A 20,343-nucleotide genomic window follows, 5' to 3' on the forward strand; every position below is an offset into this window, starting at 1 on the left:
TATTCTTACATCCGAAAAAGCTTTTTCTTATATTCAGTTCAAGTATAGCCTTTATTTAAAGTTCAGATAAATTAAATTATATTATAGTAAAAAACTTCAGTCTTTGCAGTACACAGTAAAAAATATGAAAATAGTGAAGTGACAAAGTCCAACAATTTCCCGTTCGTTTTTTAGTTTGGATTATTTATACCTATATGCTGGACAATGGACATTAATCCGCGACCCGCGAAGTTCAAAATCCGAATTACTTTTCATGATTGAAAATCAATAACACAAAACGAGGTTCGATCAAGGGCTTTTTTTTTGACGAGTTATGTCACCGCAACTTGCTAGAAAAAATACATTTGATGCCATCGATATTCGATTCTCAAAAATAGTTTGGATTTTGAACTTCGCGGGCCATGAATCAAGACGGGCAGTGTGTACAACAAACGAACACTACGTACTTTATCGCTCTTCTTTCGTTCAACTTCACGTCATGACTATGCGGCCTGCATGTATCGATGTATCGTGTGTGTGCGAGCGTTTCTGAGCGTTTGCATTTCCTCGTCGGCTTATAGTTTAAGTACTAGCGAGTTAGGAGTAGCGAAGTCAGGCGAGAGTAGCGAGTCGCTTCGTGTGTGTCCACAGAGAGCGTAAAAGAGGGAAAGAAAAAAAGGGTACGCAATTATCACAAGTGTGCGAAAGACGAAGAAAGAGGGAACACACACATTGGGGCCTAAGGTAAGCAAATCAACTTTGACAACAAACGTTTAACGGCAAAAGGTGTCCTTGTCTCAGCACGTAAACACAACTCGCTCAAGTGTGCTGCTGGCTTGAGTCGATTTTAGCTGGTATCACTTCCCATATTTAGATTTAGATTAGTTGCTAGCTAGCTTCTCCCTAGCATACGTTATTATCCTTTCCCAAATAATACGCGTAACTTTCATACTCCAAAAGCTTTGCTCATCATGTTTCCTTCAATAAGATGGTAACGTTTTCATATGTATTGCTTTATTTTCACTATCCCGTTGTTTATATATTATTTTTATACTCTGCTAACGGTCTCTCATATTGCTAATAAAATTAGTGAATCATCTTACGTTACAAATAGAAGAGAATACTTGATAAATGAAATTTCTTTTTCCAGCACGGAACACGATCACTCGTCGTTCAAGACATTTCTTCAAATGGAGAAGAACCATAAGAACACCGATTGTTATTTTTTCTATTATTCAACTTGTACAAAGGTAATTGACATTTATTAGAGATGAAATCGCTTTTTTAATTGTGTAATTGGAATTTATGCTGAAAGTAATGTAAATCTACGGCTAATATTTTTCAATTTGTGAGGTTAGAACGGCCATATTGTATTTGTATTCTTAAGATCTTTGATTGAACATGACACAATAGTTTATAACTTTATAGGATATAAATCAAACAGTGTAATTAATTGTTATATCACATTAATATATTTGGGGTACTTCTATTTTTGCATTTATCATTCAATTTTATTGTTATTTAAAATATTGTTTTTTAATTATTCAATTGTTTAACTTGTAGGGTGATAGTTGTCCATATCGACATGAAGCATCAGCTTTGGGTTCTGAAACTGTTTGCTCTTATTGGCAGCAAGGAAACTGCCTCAATCAGCATTGTAACTTCCGACACATGGAAATAAAAGTAAGTCTGTGGTTTGGCAGAATTTTATTAACACATTTATTTTCAAAGATTTGTTCCATACACAATACAAATTATAAAATAAACTATGCCATCACTGTAATGATTCTAAATTAATTTGAAATAAAGTCAATTATTATGACTGTTATGATAAAATTGTTACCAGTATACGGTAAATATCAAACATGTTTTTCCAATTTCAGAAAAATAGAAAAGTAATTCCTTGTTATTGGGAAAAATTTCCTGCCGGTTGCAAGAAGCCACACTGTCCCTTCCTGCATAGGCAATCTAGGACCAACATACCCAATCCAATAGAACCTGTGAAGACTGCTCCAATACCAACCAAGCCTGTTACTCAAGAATGGTCAAATCGTCCAGGTAAAATTTGAATGCTAAGTAGCTTTGATTTGTCAAAAATGAGCTTTTTCTTTAAGTCAGTTAAATTTTTGTTTTTTGCACTTAATAAAATATTGTTAGCTAGTTTGAATGATTTAATAATTAATATTGGAAGCAAATGGATTAATAATGTTTTTTCCGATTTACAAAGATGTAAAGTTCGACGCAAATAGTACTGAAGCTGAACAAGGACGTGGGAGCAGTGAGGCAGGCAACTTCATCAACAGTCCCGCCGTGGACCCGCTGATCGTGAACTTCGAAGAAGGTATGAGGCTTTACTAGCCCCCGCGGCCGTCCTTCAACTTGCACTACCTCGCGCCCAGCAGCCATCTCCCCCTAGCGTCTAGTCTTCAGACGAGTCTCAACCTTCCTCCCCCGCCCCCTCAAACCCAGCAGCCCAACGCCATTCCCATCTGCAGCAGCAACAGCCTAAGCCTGCAGCCGCCTCTTCAGACGCAGACACACTCGCAAACCTCGCCGTGTCATCATCGCCTCACCACCGGACCACCACCACCGCTGTTGCACAACGTGCCACCACCGCCACCCCACCATCACCACCACCATCATCATCATCATCATCACCAGTCGAGTCAACAACAGCAGCAGCAACCGAGTTCGCCATTATTGCAGCGCCCACCTACGTTCTCTAGCATGACCCAGGCGACCTCGCAGGCACAGGCGGCTGCGTCGAGATTTCCCTTTCCCTTTGTCGGCTTCACCTCCTACCGACGGTTCTAATTCCAATTTTACATATGACGGCTCGCTACAACTCGACCATTATGAGCGCTTAAATGCAAGAATCTTTGTTCGGCGGCTAACATTGTTTCTCACTTCTGCGTTCTATCTCTCTATCTACGTTCAATTGTTTGTAGCTGTGTTTAACACCTGTTCCCCATATAACTATAACCTATTTGGTTTTGTTTACTCAAAATTCTGGTTAAAACATACAGTTTCTTCGTTGTTCATTTATTCAGCTACAAAAGAAACAAGTGTATAAATGCAAAGCAAATATGCAATTTATAATATTGTCAATCTACGTTTGCTATGAGTGCAAAAACAAGTGAAAAATCCTTTTGTAGAGGCTCACAAACAAAAAAAGCAACACTTATCTAAAGCAAACTCATCTAATCTTGTGAGATCAACATCTGGTAGAGAAAAAATAATTATATTAAAAAAAACATTGCTCTATAAAATGTCACTTTTTACATTTGTTTCAATAAGCTTTTCAAGATAATGGGTTTGTCAAAGCTCAACTTACAAAACTGCTGAATTCATAGTTTGCTTACCTCTTCTTTTGATATTTTTTCAGTGTCAAAATTTTCTTTCATTAACTTTATGAACACAATGAAAGTAGTCGCCAAATTTTCAATTCTCTTTGCTTCCTTTTTAGTTTTAGAAATAATAAAAGGAGAGGAAGTAATGCATTATATTGTCAGTCACTTGATATATCAATGAATGTCTTAAAACAATTTTGCAGGGAACAGTAGGGCTGAAATTAGCCTGTGAATTATATTAGATGGTTATTAACCGGAACAAGAATATTTTTATGACATCAGGATATAACCATGGCTCAACTAAAATCACAGCACACATCACACTCATTTTTATCAAGATGCTTCAATCTTTGTTGGTCTTCTTTTTTCTTTTTGTTTTTTATTTTCGAGTTTGTTTTTATACTCCGCTAGTCCTTCTAATTGTTATGTTACATCACATTTATTATGCTTTCTTGTTGAAATTTAGTAAATTTTATTATTGCACGATTATGATTTTGCACTCTACTGTATTGGCTGCTGTGCACACATGTACGTAAACACGAACACATAATTCTTAAGCAATCAAATCATGTCATTATTTTTCTTCATTTTCAAATTCACTCTACACGCTTGTTCTACTTATGTTTTTTTAGTATTTTCTTGGCTGCTTATAGATAAAAGTAACAGCTTTTTATTTCACATTAAATTTTATAGTATGAAAATTGATTGATTATGGAGAAAAATTATGATTTAAAATATAAAAGTAATATTTCTGATTCACATAATTTATATACTAGCGAGAAAATATTGTTGCCTTCATATGTTTTGGCTCTGAGTATGAAAATTGCTAAATTACGAATGAGATGATTGCATGTTAATAAATTATTACAAGAAAATTTCAATATAATTGAAGAAAATCGAGAAATGGATAAAGTTCAAGGTTCATACATACGACTAATTTGGCCTATGTAACTTTCAAATGCGTTATATATAGTATATTATATCAGTTGAACGTTTTTCTTGAAATTGGAAAGTAAGATTCATTGAATTATAATATAACATTTGTGATACCATTTGTACAAATTATGTCATTGAATCTTTTGAAAGGTTGAAAAATTGGAGTAAATCTATTACTACTGTAGAAAATAATTTTCATTTTCATTTTAGTTTACAAATGAAGAATACGTACAAAAATTAATAATTCTATAAATTTTGCTTGAAGTAACCGAAAAATAAACATTTGCTGTTGTTATCTTAAGTAGCATAATGTTAGTGCATGTAGTACATTAACAAAGTAATAACACATAAGGTGACATTGTATTCTTAAAAAACTAACATCACAGCGTTTTATTTCGAATTATTCTATCAAATATGAGCATTTCAAAGTTCTAATTCTTTTTCAAAATATAATATTAAATTTTTAAGTGTTAAAATAGATAGATTAATGTCTAGAATTTAGCAAAAATTTTATAAATGAATAATTTTTACTAGATGTATTTCATCCAAAAACTATATTGTAGGTTGCAAAAAGTAGCTTAAAAAACATTATGCGAAACTAATTCAAATCATTTTTTGAAAAAAAAACAAAAACTGAAAACAAATGATAGACAAATATAAATACTTACAAGCGAAAATATTCATTAAGAAACAATAGACATTTATTACTCGAATACCGATTGCATAAAGAAATCTACGTATTTATACATAAAACACAGAAAAATTAAACGATCACAAAAAGTTTCTTACAGTTGAAAAAGTTAGATGTATCTCCAAATTAAATAATTACGCGAATTATTACTATTAATTTATCATCCATTAAGTATATAATTATATTAAAGAATATTTACAACTATTATGTATATTTACACATGTTTTGTATTAATTGGGAAAATGAATAAACTGAAGGGAAAGAAGTAAGTTTAACAACGCACGACAAGATTGAGTAGATTATAAAATTATACATGTATTTAAAATATCAGTGATGTATCCGTCATTGAAAAGCTCCAGTTTTCTTTGACCGTTGAAATTCTTTGCTTACCGATAGACTGATAGGTTTTTCCTTGACGAAGAAAAAACAAGTATACTGAGCATAATAACGTTACATTAAAATACCATTTGTACAAAAAGGACAATTTTTGACGTAATTTCTTTCGTTCAGCGCAATAAAAATATTACTAATATGAATTTTGGCCTGTAGTCGATGTATCGAGAATTTTATCGAATTGATTAACCAACAATCACATTAATAAATTAAATTGTAATAGTTTCCGGAACGGGTTTCTAAACGAATTGAAACAATATCAAGATAAGATGGAAAAAATGAGAATGTAATTCTGATTATGGCGTAAATAATAATATTAAGAATAGTGAAATAAAGGAATATAATCGTTCCTTTACCGGTAATAAAAGTAAAGGTGCACTTATTGTTTTAGAATCTGTTTATGAAAAAAAAATAGTAACCTTGGCAATCGCAATAAAAAAAATTAACTGTATTGCGAAAAAAACAGAAAAACTAAGGAAATAAATTTGTAAATACAATAAAAAGAAGTAGGAAAGAAAATATTGAAAAATATAGCTTGCTAATAGTCAAATCAAAGTTGAAAAGATAATATAAAAGGAAAAGCATATTCTTTTCACTTTGATTTTTACTTTTGAACAAATGGAATAAAATGTAAATTAGTCTGACTAATTCTCAAATCGCATTTAAAATAATGCAATTTCAATGACAAAGTGAATGAACTAAAAAAAAAATAAATAAATAAAACTGATCATTAAATTACTGAAAAATCCAAGTTTTGCTTCGTGTCTTCTTAATTTCTACTATTTGCATTTGTTTTAGAATATTTCGCATTTATACATGTAATTTAGAAACTGACCAATCTGTTCAAAAATAAGTTATCCTTGCCTTTGTTATTGCAGTTCTTGGTAATTGCAAGACTGAATGCTTGCAAGTAGAACTTAATGATTGGATGTCGTAAAAAGAAAAATAAAACCATTATACGACTGCTTTTTCTTTATTCTATTAAAAAAAAGCTTGCATTCATATTATTATTTGTAGCAACTCTTATGCGTAATATTTGCGTTAAGAAAAAGGTTGTGGAGCTTTGCTTATTAGCTATTTGAATTTTTTGGAAGTTGCAGTAAATTTTGTACTTGAACTTCAAAATAAAGAATTTCCAGTGGTAAGTTTCTTCTTGATGTGAAAAAAATTGATATTTTCTACTTGGAAATTTTGAGTTCAGAAAAATAACACAATGGCTAATAGGAAAGTTTTGATGAACAGATATATCTTTTATGTATGAGATGCATATATATATATATATATATATATATATATATATATATATATACACATATATATATATACATATATATTCTGGAAAATTGGATATAAATAACAAAGTAAAATAATACGCTAATGCGCATAATTATATGAATCGATGTATAAGCTAATGAAAATCGCCAAACTTGATTGAAAACTTTTGAATTTCAATAAACTCGATGCCTCGAAAACATCTATTGACAAAGCTGCGATTAGCATTCACGAGGAATTTCGATTTGGTGCAATATAATATGTCTTGTTCTTCCTCGTAATGTTAATCTTCGAACTTTGCTTTTTATTTTTTTACCACTGATCCTTAAATAACATTAAATCATAAGTCAAACGAAATGTTCACCAATTCCTAATTCTTACCATTAATTTTCTTCAAACGTCTTTTGCTTATTCGGCAGTATGAATGATAACGAAAATAAAGTAGCGTTTATACGAATTTTCCATCTTGAAAAGAAGAAAGTTCCGCCAAGTGAAGATAATGTTGAATTGTTTATTTAACTCATAATCAAGTATAATGTGAAGACCTCAAGATCGATGAGTATAATCTTAGATTATTTTATCGGTAACCCCAGTTTAAAGAAAGACAATGTCAGTCGTAAACTAAACGTAAAATAAAAAGAGGATAATAGATTGTTAAAGCTCATTTAAATTGCATAGTATAGATACATGATGATGAGAGTTTCAAGAGAGAAAGACAATACCCAGAGACGTGCAAAGCCAATCAACCCATGAAATCTTTCTTCATGTATGCTTACAGAATCCGACACAGAAAGTACACCGTCGCCGGCTAAGAATCATCAGTGCAGCCGCATCTCGTCGTGCAAAACTTACGAGGAAATTCGTTTGGAAGAGATACAAGCGGAAAGCGCCGCATTCTACTCCTACGATTCTGACTATGAGGATTCGCAAGGCGGTGGTAAAGTCCGACGGACGACCAGTGGCCAGTTACAACGATCATCCAGTTGTGCTAGTCCTTATCCCAAGTCGGTAGACCAGATGGGCTTCAAGATATTGACTCTCGATGAGATACGCAAGCGAAGAAGACAAACCAAGGAAGAACAAGCGGAGGGAAACGCGGCAAAGAACAGCAAGGAAGACACAGGATTGGGAAAGGTCGCGATAAAGGCGCAGGACGAACTGAAGCTCGCTAGCAAAGAGTCGGTCACGAAGAAAAGAATTTTCTTTGAAGACGACCAGTCAGAGAAAAGTGTCAAGAGGTCAAGATTACAGCGAACCAACGTTCCACCAGTGAAACTAAAGAGGAACAGAGTTACCGCTGTCACTGAAATGCCCGAAGAACCGCTGAAGAGGCCCAAAGAAACGATAGAATCCGAGGAGGCGGACTATCAAGAAGAAGCTTCTAGGCTAGATCTCGATTTGACGAGGTCTGTCAACAAGAAAGCCGTGCAGGTGAGGATCTGTGATAGCAGTACTGAATTCATCGTCTCACCAGACCTCGAACGTATCCCAGTGACCGAAGTAATGTCTCCGGTCTCCGATGACATTCTCAAGGACATTGACGCCTTACTCACTGGTGATCTCGATTCATCCAAGTGCAATTGATCGGTGTTGCGCGGATACCGAACCGCTGTGCCATTAAACTTTAGATGGGTTTCATTGAGCCATTTTTGCATTTAGACCTCGTTATATTTCTTTTTCCAGAATGGAAACTGTACGGTTTTAGATACATTGTGTATTATAGAGTTGTTTCACGCGAAACTTGACTTATTTTGCAGCAGGTTGTTTGATTTGAATAGTGTACAATCCACGTTAAATATTCTATTTATTTAATTCATTGTTGACTTGTCTTTGCAAATTATCCTTTAATGATAACTATATTATGATCAATTTGAAACGAACGGAAAAACTAATATCTATTTTACTATATATCTTATCTGGAAATTATGTCAATGTTGAGCAATAACTGTTATTTAATTTACAGTCAGTATTTGAGAACAAAACATAAGTTTAAGTATAATGCAGATTGATTTTGTTTGGAGAATTTAAGTTAATTGTCAAAATAGTTTTGATACAACTATCAACGGAATTAGGGTTGAGGAACACAAAAATGTACTAAAATATTCTACTTTAATTATGGTATGGCTTTCCGCCTTTTCTAAACCGTTTTTCAAAGAGATTATGATAAATCAAAAGAAGCTTTTAAAGTTATAATAGCCGTGTATTCTTAAATAATAACATGTACATACAAATCGATAATAAAATGGATATATTATTGTTACATTTTCAAATTATAAACTGCGTTTAGTTTTTTGTTTCCCCTTCACTTATTTATATAACACTACAATACAACAAATAAGATAACGCATTTAAATAAGCATGGTGCAGAAGGACAAAAAAGAATCTTTGGATTGCGGGTTAATTACACTAATTTATTTTGATTGTATAATCGTACGCGGAAATTATATATATACACACATATATATACACACAGACACATACATATATATATGTATATATATATACATATACTTGGCCTAAGAAGAAATCACAATTGTCTTTTCACCATATTATACATATTCTTTTTTTTTTATTTTATTCTCTTTATCCATATACGTTAAACTTGCACCGGGTATAAATTAAAAGTCGATCTCAGTAGAATGCTAGGGATCAGCATCAACTATATTTATATATAGATATATTTTTTATGTGTTTATACCGTGGCCTGTTCCACACAAAAAATTGCATTAATTTGGCACGGTTTTGCCAGATTTTCTAGTTGAATACACAGTCTTGGTAAAACTTTCGTGTGCCCCTCATCGCTAATTCTCGTGATACCCCTTTTATATCGTTATACGTCGATAAAAATACATCATATAAATATCTCGTGGTTTCTTCAAGTTCAATAAAAATTTAAATATTAATTAAAAATATGTCAAAAACTGTATCTTCGTTTATTTTTGACAGAACATTTCAACCCTTCAAAATTGACATGTACTGATTAATTAATTTTATCAAAACGAAGCCTTGATTGCTGTGTCCAAAATATTTATTAATAATCTGAACGTACAAAGCAAACAAGTATCAATTAGACTTCTTGCAGTAAGTAATCGTTCGTATAGGAAAGAGCAGCCTTACAGTAACTATATGTCATTTGACTCGATACATACCTTACTACGGCTGATTTCGAAGTTTGTTTTTCAATTCTAAAAACTATATGAAAGTCATCAAAATGTCAGAACTCTTCTCTGGGTAAAAAGGGTATCACAACTATGCGCGGCGAAGAATAAAATGATTTTTGGTGGGCCACATTACTTGAAATAAGAAAATCCGAAAATTAAGAGCGTTTAGCCTAAACATTTGGTGGAAGCGCTATTCGAACATTCGAAAAAAAAATGGAGCCGAATGAATGCATTTTTTAGTGGAATTAGCCATATAAATGACTGCCAATTTTTTTTTCTTCTTTACGGTATGCACATTAACAAACGTCCATGGTTTTTAACTCCATTCGTTACACGAATATAAATTATGTTGGCAATGTCCACTTAGAAACTATTTTTTCTATTATTATTTTTTATTTGATTACTCTATGCGCAACTATTATAAGGGAATGAATCGATAGAGGTGACGAATGTGACGATTGCAAGCAATTATAATCAAAGAAAAGTTGCTTTACTACAAACATGACAAAGTAAATGATGGTGAACAGAATCGTTTAAAAGAAGTAATGCAACTTCCTATCCGTTGAATAATATACATACATGACATTCGAACGTTCACCATATTTATACAGCATTAGATCGCATTTTTTACACTTTTTAACACTTGCGATATAATAATCTAAGTTTTATTCTTCACTGTTCAATTTGAACTCATCGAAACATTGAAAAATAATAAGTATCGGCGACAAACAATAGAATTATATTGATAACAGACAAACCTTGAAATTTGTACCAACGTGTGCCGCTGCGGCTCTCGACAAATTTTTTCTAACTAAATCACTAAGTTACATACACATTGGCTGACGCATTTGCGCCTCTCATCAAAATTATTTTTACTGTACAATACTCAATCGACGGATCCTTAACGATAAAGGGATTTTATTATTTTTTTTTTTCACAAACTTCTATCGTAAAAATCACCACATGCCGAAAACTTTCGCCTTTAATTTTTTACTTTCAATTCATTATTTACTTAAAATACTTCTTCGTTCAATGCCTACCTTACGTATAAGTAAGCCATCTAATTGAAGAATAATAATTACAGCGATTTGTGCAAAATCTATTGCAGGCAAAGAAACTGAATGAAGCACGATTTTATCGAAATAAACGAAATTTCGATATATTGAATTCCATTGAAACACGTAAGGCACCGTGATTCCATGAAATCTAGTACGTTCGCGATCTAATACGTCTGACATCGCAATCGTAATTCTGATTGTGAACGATAAACTCAATCGGAATTGTCCATTGCGTTTTTTGTGCTTTGAGAGAAAGCATGTAGACATAGAGCTGTACATTGCAATGAGAAGTGCCGTAAAATAAAATTCTTTGGACCAAAGTGACGGTGGCGATGCTGACCGTCTGATTATTTTTACGAAATGATCGATGTAGACGAATACCACGGTCACTGCAACCTCGGGGACCAGTATTGCGCTGCCATGTCCGGCCCGGGTTGTCCTGGCACTGCGATTGGTACGCTCACGCCTGGCGATATTAGGCCTGCAATCCAACATTTCAGTTTGGTTAGTTTCCACAAGATTTCCGACCGAGTGAAGAAAGTGACGAGCAATCATCGATCGGTTAAGTTTTTAAACGAGCGATCTCAAACTTGAATACCTTTCGGTAGCACTCGTTACATGACAGTACTTAATTAGCGAACAAAGTAATTCTTTGAATTGAATATCTATCTTATTCGTTGCTAAAGCGTCAGGCGTGCAGAAAAGTATGGAAAGCGTGTTGCAATTATCAAATAAAACAAATAACAATAATAAAATATGGCACATCGCCGCGTTACTGTGACGCATGTTACAGAAAAATAGCTGGTTGCATCGAGTGTAGAGAGTTGCAGAGAGCTGCGACGGGTCACAGTAAGCAGGCGATCGCGCTCGTTAAACATAATGCGACGGAAGAGGTGTATGCTGAACCAATTACCAAGGCAGTGGGAGAGCGCAGCGTCGGCATCCATATCGATCGACGAGTATATCTGAGGTTTGGTTTGGACTGAATAACTGATCCGCAACACAAAAACAAGGTGGCTATTTGTTTGTTCGGCAAAGACAGTAGCAGCGAGAGTAGGAGAAGAATGTGTACGTGGCCGCTCGGTCGTTCGCTCACGTTCGTGTTTGTTTCACGACTAATACATCAACAAGAAGGTGCACGCGCGGACTGCGCTGGCCGCCGGTCGCGTAATATATATGTAGCGCAGGTTTATATCAATCTGGTGGTAGCAGTAGCTCGGGTAGGTGAGAGATGCGGTTTGTGTGGCGTTCGATAGAGGAGGAGCCGAGCGAGCGGGCGAGATCAGTAGCGGTAGTATCCGACGTGGTGGTAGTGATGGTCCTTGGGCTAGAGGGCAAGCAGCGAGTGCAGCGAGTGCGGCAGACACTCACCGGTCGAGCTGGCCGGGTGGTGGTGGTGGTGGTGGTGGTTCTGCATGTGGTGTCCGTATTGGTTGAGCCCGGCCGCAGCCGCGGCCGCGGCCGCGGCGTGGTAGGGTTGCGTGGGGCTGCACGACGGCCGCGTGCCGTAGCCGAGGTGAAGCGGTTCGTAACCGGTCGCACGACCGACGCCCACGGCGCACGAGTAACCGTTGTCGCGCTGCTGCAGACAGGCCGGTCCTGGTGACGGGCCCACGCTCATGCCCACGCTCATGCCCATGGGGCTCATTCCCGAGGGGCTCGGGTTGGACGCGACGTTGCCGCCGCCGCTGGACAGCGACGACATCGGCGACATCGAGGCGCCGTGCGACTGGTGCTGCTGCTGCTGCTGCTGCTGCTGCTGCTGGCCGTTTGCGTCCGCGCCGTTGCTGCTGTTGGCCCCGCCGCCGCCGCCGCCGCCGCCGCCGCTGCCGGACATCGCGAACGACGACATCGACGTCATCGAGCTGAAAGTTCACAGCGGATTAGCGCTTGGCGTCTCCGCGGGGGCCACTGGGTTGGCGAGGTGTACCTGTACGAGTCGGGCATGCTGGGGATGCCCGGGTAAACCGACGGCGCGAATCCGTGGTGTATCCTCGGCGGCGAAGGCGCTTGTGGCGGCTGTGCGCCCAGAATACCCGAAGACGGCGGTGGCGTCGGGTGTCCGAGCGGCACGCCGTGCTGCTGCTGCTGCTGCTGCTGCTGCTGCTGTTGCTGTTGTTGCGGCTGCGGCTGCTGCGGATTGTCCCTGCGCTGCGTGCGTAGTTTTTCTTCGCGACGCCACTTTGCGCGCCGATTCGAAAACCAGACCTGAGTTTATTGTGGACGAGACAGAGAGACGAAATGCTTGGTCAATCACTATGCTACACACCGATTATATGGAGAGAAAAGGCAGTGGCTAGGAAGCAATGGAACGTTAAGCGCTCTTTGGAAGGTTTGGAAGTCAGCTGTATTTAGGTATGCATCGAGGCGAGTCACATACAGTTACCGTAAGGCTCCTTTCTCGTATACACGAACGATTGCTTACTGCAAAAAGTCTAATTGATGCTTGTTTGATTTGTACGTTTGGATTATCAAGCAATAAATACTTTGGGCACAACGACATAATTACGCGTGTTTGCCAAGGCTTCGTTTGCTAAGATTATCTATTCGGTATAACAAATATGCACTATGTATAATCTAATGTCAATGAGCTAACAAATTGCGGCATATATCTCGCATACCAATCAGCAGCTATAAGGTACTATGTAGGAGTGGGTCAAAAAGCAGGCAAATATAAGAGTAGGAAAGTAAATAGCAACTAAATGATCGTCGCAATGATTACCTGTATCCTAGCCTCGGGCAGGCCAATTTTCCCGGCAAGCCGTTCCCTAGCGAACACATCTGGATAGTGAGTTCGTTCGAACTCCTTCTCGAGCGCGTCGATCTGCTCGTTGCTGAAACTCGTGCGATTGCGCTGCAGCTTGCGCTTGAGGCGCAGTCGTGCCTGGTCGTCGTCCGTGCCGCCGGACACGCTGCCGGCGTTGCTGTTGTCACCGCCGCTGTTGGTCTCGTCCGAGTGCGCGCCACCTTCCAGCTCGGCTACTGAAAGCAACGAGCGGCTGTCAGGCGGGATTTTTGGCGGCCCGTTTAAAACCCAATAACAGGCAATAAATCCGGTTACGCGAACGATGCGACCTCGGTTGAACGGAAAGAGAGGTACCCGAGCTCGACGACTCGACGCCTTGGCTATTTGGCTCGGCGGCCGAAATGAAAAAAAAAAAATGCAAAATAGCCGGGGTGGTAAAAAGGAAGCTCGCCGGCAGGAGGGGGAGGAAGACCGGGAAGAGAAACGTATGTAGGCGCGAGTGAAAAAGCGAGCCCAAGATAAAAGAAGGAGGAGGAGGAGGGATATGAGAGAGAGAGAGCGGCAGCTAACTGGCAAAGAGCAAACGAGAAGATGAGATAGGTGGCTGCAGAAGGGAAGGAGGAGCCGGCAGGAGTGGAGCGGAACGAGCGACGGGAAACCTTATCGTCGGTTTCTGGCTGAGCGCGCCCGTGGCGCGTCACGCTGGCTTTTGGGAGGGGAGGAAGGCGCGAGGAAGTCGCGATAAGACGCGACCCGACGCTCTCCGAGGCACTCTGTGTGGCTGTCTGCTGCTAGCGCGGGGGAGCAGAGGCCTGTCAAGCCTTCTTGCTCTTTCTCTCTCGCGATGCTGTCGCCGCTACGCAGACACGTGTTTCTTTCGTTCTTTCGTTTTTTTTCCTTTCTTTTCTCTTCCTTCGGCACTTCACTTCTGCGTGCACGTTTGTACGGCGATGCGCGCTTTTCGTCCGGATAGCTTCGATCAAATGTCATTTGTCGAGGACATTTTAAGGCTGAGAAAGGAAACTACTCAGTTTCGGATTGATAATCAGTGAACGTTGTCAAAGATGAAATTTAAATAAGCGAGCATATCATAGAAACCCGAAAGGAATTTGAAAGTAGATACTCGAAGTGCCATCTATTCGCAACGCGAAAAGCTTGTATCGACGAAAAAAAATTGGCAGTAAGCGCTGGACGATTCTCGCGCTGGAATCGCAAGTGAAATTTATGCCGTATAAACGATAGCTTGGAAAGGCTGATGGTTGTTGAAAAGTGAGAGATGAGGCAAAACGCCCGCGAAATAACGCGATGTAGGAGGGCGCGCGGACAAACACGTTAACTCGCGGCGCGAGGCCATGCAAAGCGGCAGCGAAAACGAGGCGGGGAGGGAGAGTTAAACACCGTGGAAAACGACTCTGCCTATTTATGCAGCGAGCACTCGAGAAGATTCCGGCGACTGTGCGAGGCTCTTTACGTGCTATTTAACGACTGTAGGGCAAACTCGGCATGCTTTCTGGAAGCGTAATCCCCCGTAGCTCTGGCGCAACTTTACTGCACGCCTGTTATTTGCTGGGCTACTTGCCAGTCGCTAGCTTATCTCTCTCTCTCTCCTTCTCTCATAACGCAATGCGAGCGCTCGCCAGAGTTTGCATTAGCGAGATTTCGATCTAGACGCGCGCAACTTTGCCGCCGCGGCGCGCGCCCCGATTTTCCTCGCGGCTACGAGCATGTAGGCTCGCAAACGGATTGGAAAGCCATTTATTCCGCTAGGCATTGTTCGCGTACGATCCGCCGCAGTGTTTATTCAGTGTTATCTGCCCGACTCGTTAGGTATTCTGCATACGTGGGCCGGTCGAACAGTTGTTTGGACCAAATGCATTCCGAAACCGCACGCCGGTGACGTGTGTCCTTGCAGTGGCCTTTGGAAAAAAAAATCTTGAAAGATTGTTCATAACATACAGGGATGCTTACAGAGAGAGAGAGAGAGAGAGAGATAGAGAGATAGCTTTCGCCGGCGGCCCCACGTCGTAATAATCCCCTCCTCCCCCTTTGACGCGGGGTTGCGCGCACTAGCGGGGGGCTCGCCCTCGTTACATCCACCAACCGCGGCGCGAGTTCGCTCGAGCGTGATGGCGGAGCCGCTGCCTGCTGCACACGCTCGAAAAGCGCAGTTTTCGCTGCCCCCCCCTGCCCAGGAACCGACGACGACGACGACGACGACGACGACGACGACGACGACGACGAATTTTCGATGCTATATGTAGTTGGGAGATGATGAAAGCATGATAACGAAGAGGGAGTGTTGTTTTCCTTTAAGTACTTTCTAAAGAATGAGTGGGAGCTCCTTTTTCGCCATTTGCTTATTAATATATAAATTTCACTGGCAATCATTACTTTCAATTTGAAATTAGCTTCTTAACAAATGCTTGATGATACTGTTTTGCTGTTGACGGATTGAATTGTACCACGTCTACGCATACTTTAAGACTGTCTCACCTTAACCTTCGAACCCGGATTAAATATCTTTGAGCAATGCAAATGAAATATACTTGGTGTGAAAAAATTCAGGATATGGTATTTAATCGACAGTGCAATTGGTTCTAGATGAAAAACACAATAAAAGCAAAGTAATTTGTAGTTGAAATTGAAGCTTTATGTATTAAAAGAGAATAAGCCGATAGAAAAGTTTTAAGGAAAAGTAAAAACGGCACATACGACTGTGATCTGAATATGCGTGAATGGAAGTAATGGGTAACTTATTAAGAGTTCGGCTCTATCGACGATAGCTTGAACGAACTAACGGACTAAATAATGCAGGGTTGAGCTAGTCAAATTGAAAGAAATTGTATAATTCACCGACATGCAAAGTCGTACACTGAGTAGCGTATTTAAAAAAAACCAGAAAAATAAAAAAAGAGAGATCGCAAACAAAACGTGAAATAATGCTCGCGTCTAAATGACCGTCGTCGTCGTTCTCTTTAACAGAGTCGCTCATTTGGCGCTCGACAATGTAAAAGTTAAACGGTCGGGCAGGCATGGGCGCGCGTATATCGGGAGAGAGAGAGAGAGAGAAGAAATAACGACGCGTACTCGAGGCGCGCGAGTCGAGAGCCCCGAGAAACAATGCAAAGGGTTGCATTGCTAGCAAGGGAGCAGCACTCGCCGATTATGAAGTGCAGAGAGAAAGAGAGAGAGAGCAAAAAAATGGGAAAACAATAACGAGGAGTTATTGGCGATCTCGAGCGTGCCATTATGCGCCTCTTTCGCACTTCCGTTTTTGCAGCGTGATATTTTAATGATTATTATAAGCTGCCTCCGACGAGTCGCGCCCGAAAAATATTGCCCTGCAGCCGTGCTCGTAGACGACGATACGAGCCGCGCGGATTCAAGCCGGGAGAAATGACGTTGATATTGTCGCGAAACGGCAGCGTTTTAAAAACAACTGGAACAAGTTGTTCGCTCATGCGTGTGAAATAGTTCGGCGTTTATCTACAAGTGCGTGCGTGTGCGCTCATTGTTCCGGGGTTCTCTCTCTCTCTCTCTCTTTTTTTTTTTTTTTTTTGGTTCGAGTGAGGCGATACGTATGTAGTTCGTTAAGAGTAATGCGAGCTTGAGGTTTCTGCTTTTTAAGTGGCCTTTTTGACATTTGGCCACGCGGGTAGGTCGCGTGTGCCCTTTTATTTGTTGTCGGCACATTGTTGTCAGCTTTTGCTCAATAAAGCAAGTTATTGCGAATCTTTGTATAACTGCCAATTCTGCATCGTTCAAGCTTGCTTTTGATCGAATGGAAAGATAATATGGTAGTTTCATCTCGCCGCGATAAAGCTTATTTGTGATCCAAGAGAATACTAAAAAACGAGTAGCTCAACCACGATATACTCTTTGAATTTCACGCTCTTGCGTGAAAATTTGTCGCGGCAAAGGACAAACGTGAAGAAGAAATGAAAAACAAAAAGACGATAGAAAAGTCAGTTGACGGAGTATAATAGTATCGTCGGAGAGTAGTAGCAGCAGCAGCCCGGGTCTTTATTAACATTAATAATGGAACTGCCGCGAGAGCGCACTTAGCTAAACGTGAAATCTCCCTCTTGAGGTGAGTGCATTGTGAGCGACGGCAGGCAGGCAGCTCTTCGACGACAATGGCGTTTGATTGCTTCGTCGCCACTCGCGCCGATATTCCTGACCTTATGTCTCTCTCTCTCTCTCTCTCTCTCTCTCTCAGACTAAAGCGCTATTATTACATTTCTCCGCCACGGCAAATCGATGGGGGTGAAAGTCGATTCTCGCGCGCAAGCTGCGTATAAAAAAAATTATTGCTTTGGGTATTGATTATCAAGCATCGTGGTGCTTACGTGTGCTTTACAAATCACTCGGCACGCACCTCTCCCTCGACAGCACCGAAAGAAAGAAAGAAAGAGAAAAAACACGAAAGAAGAGGCATGTAATCGCCTCGTGTTAGTCCATAAAATCGGCAGTGACTCCTCGAACGGAAAAAAAATAAAGGGCAGAGCGGTGCCAGTTCCAGTTCGCGGCAGATGCGCGATGATACAGATGTCAGGCGAGCGGAATGGGGACTGCGAGAGCGCGCGCGGAGTTTGTACGATGGCGGTCTGAATTTCACGCGGATTACAGCGCTGACTCCCGTGATTTAGCGCGGGATTTCAGCTTGTTCGAGTGATTTAGGCCTTTACACTTCTTTTATGCCGGCGCAAGCGAATGCTATTACAATTACAAATGTTCTCCGTGGTGAAAATTTCTGCAAAGTGGCTCGCTCTTCAAGTCGAGTAGCTTACATGTTTTAATAAATCAAAAAGAGCTCGAGCGGACTGAGAGAAAGTAACCATTATAATTTTTAGCGTGTATGTTTAAACCGTTCTCCAACGTAGCTCGAAAACGCCCCAATATTCTTGATAACTCAAGAGTCACATTGACGCATTCATTATTCAAATGACAATCGTCGTAATACCGAGGCGAACCGTGATATACATTACAAAACGAGCAATTCATTCATACTCTGATCCAGCCCCGTGACAGTCGCACATTTGTAGCCACTCGAGAGAAATTCGGCGCTTATTCGTCTGTGTCCCCGAGGAAAAAAAAGGCCGGGTCTAGCAAACAGGAAGCTGCTAATGACACATAATGGCCGCGATCCGTGATGCCTAGTTTGACAAAAAAGGAGAAGCGTGAAAGTGCCTATACACCCCTCGGTCGCCATAACGCGTCTGTATGTATACATGTGTGTATCTGCCCCTCGCTGCTTTTTAAATCGAGACAACAACTGGCGATGCGCAACTGCTCTCTGACTGGCGACCCCATCAGGTATCGCGCAGCGGCCATTGCCTCGGCTGTCATTGGGCACGATCTGCTGGAGCAGGGTGTGGATTTAGCAGCGACACCTCGTTCTTACACAGATACATGTATTCATGACTGCTTTCTGACACTTGGCTAATGAGAAGCCATTGTGTAGGTCAACTTTAGGTACTACAGGGAAAAGACCCCGCGTTTGTGTTCAATTGCAAGATAGATCCGACGCGCGTACCGATGAAAAGCTTGGAAAGCAGCCGCGAGGTAGACGCGCGATCCCTGTGCGCAGCCAAACGGCGCGGGAGAGAGAGAGAGAGAGAGAGAGCGATGATTTCGAGTGGTAAATCGCATCGCCGCCAAAATATCCACGAAGCGCTCGAGCGCTGAGTCGTGACTGAGCGTGATTAATCGCGCAGCTATCGCGGGCTACGATTCAATTAATAAAGAGAGAAGATATGGCGCGCGAGTTTCGCGGGGCTGAATCGGACCGACGGACTCTGCAATCGGACGAAATGCACGCGCGGGAGGGAGCGCATCCGCGCAGCGAGCTGAAAATATATAGCGTGTATTAGCTCGCGGAGGTAGAAAAATATCCTATTAATTTCACGCGCGATGGATTAAATCGACTCCAGGCGTCTCTGCGAACTGTGCAATTAAAAAGAGCGCGTTGGAATTCATAAGCGAGACTGACGTCCCTAAAGAAAACATTCATTTCTACTTTCCGTTAGTCTTCGGTTTCCTCGTTTAAACGCTTTAGCGCGAGACGCTCTCTTGCGTTTCAATTCGAATCGCTTTACTCTCTTTCTCTCTCTCTCTCTCTCTCTCGCCAATCCTTTTTGCCAACAAACGCTCGAGCGAGCTTCGCGTCGACAAATCTGCTTATGCGCGACTCAATCGAATGGATGCCGCGAGCCGACCTTCCCAGCGCGGAGCTTCGCCGTGCAAGCGAACCGCCGAGAATCGATGGGGGGGGGGGGGGGGGGGGGGCTTAAATATCCACTTGAATCCGAAAGAAAAAGGAAAAACGAAATTCGCTAACGTGGTTTTTCGACGAGACGTTTGTCCCCGGTTGTCTCTCTATCGGAAAGCTGCACGCGCGCAAAAGTCAACGCGAGAAACGAGCCCGAGGGCGCGAACTGGGCACCAGCTCGCAAAGCCACGTCTCGGGAGGCGCCCTTGCGCGCCGCGAGGAACTCTCGCCCGCCGCTGAGTCTACGTGTAGCTCTACACAACAAGTTGGCGAATCGCGCGCACGATTACTTCCGGCCTCTTGAGCCACGGCACGCGCGCGAGCTCCGCCAAAATCATAACCTCCTATTTCCAGTCGGCATACTTTTCGTTCTGCTCTCGTTGGGAATCGCCGGCGGTGCGAATTTTAATTTTTCAACTGATCGTCAGCTGTTTATCATCTACGTCGCGACAGTAGTTCGTTGACGCATTTTAAAAAATAAAAAGT

General features: G+C 40.8%; 2 protein-coding genes across 8 annotated transcripts in view; one reads left to right on the forward strand and one right to left on the reverse strand.

Annotated features, from left to right (window-relative positions):
- The first annotated feature begins 515 nt into the window (after positions 1-515).
- Positions 516-8,424, forward strand: LOC131671833 (zinc finger CCCH domain-containing protein 11A-like). Of its 2 annotated transcripts, none has more exons than XM_058948584.1 (6): positions 516-723; positions 1,130-1,229; positions 1,543-1,662; positions 1,863-2,037; positions 2,207-2,320; positions 7,400-8,424. In XM_058948584.1, exons 2-6 carry the CDS (start codon positions 1,170-1,172, stop codon positions 8,203-8,205), a joined length of 1,275 nt encoding a protein of 424 aa, XP_058804567.1. In that variant the 5' UTR covers positions 516-723; positions 1,130-1,169; the 3' UTR covers positions 8,206-8,424. The 2 variants fall into 2 exon arrangements, with proteins under 2 accessions (XP_058804567.1, XP_058804566.1); XM_058948583.1 differs by lacking the exon at positions 516-723 and adding an exon at positions 821-970 and having other exon boundaries at positions 7,400-8,421.
- Positions 8,425-8,882: 458 nt separating this feature from the next.
- LOC131671832 (paired box protein Pax-6-like) overlaps positions 8,883-20,343 on the reverse strand; it is a 114,406-nt gene continuing 102,945 nt past the window's right edge. For 3 of the 6 annotated variants that reach the window (XM_058948579.1, XM_058948581.1, XM_058948578.1), the window contains exons 7-10: positions 13,563-13,822; positions 12,771-13,048; positions 12,212-12,705; positions 8,886-11,321 (exon numbers count right to left, since the gene is read on the reverse strand). In XM_058948579.1, the coding sequence (XP_058804562.1) occupies positions 11,227-11,321; positions 12,212-12,705; positions 12,771-13,048; positions 13,563-13,822 (1,127 nt within the window). In that variant the 3' untranslated portion in view covers positions 8,886-11,226. Of the gene's footprint in view, positions 11,322-11,753; positions 12,706-12,770; positions 13,049-13,562; positions 13,823-20,343 lie in introns of all 6 variants that reach the window. The other 3 variants (XM_058948582.1, XR_009302576.1, XM_058948580.1) reach the window with 3 other exon arrangements.

The sequence above is a fragment of the Phymastichus coffea genome, unplaced genomic scaffold, assembly GCF_024137745.1.
Source record: "Phymastichus coffea isolate CEN01 unplaced genomic scaffold, Cenicafe_Pcof_1.1 PCOF00136, whole genome shotgun sequence".
Taxonomy (NCBI): Eukaryota; Metazoa; Arthropoda; class Insecta; order Hymenoptera; family Eulophidae; genus Phymastichus; species Phymastichus coffea.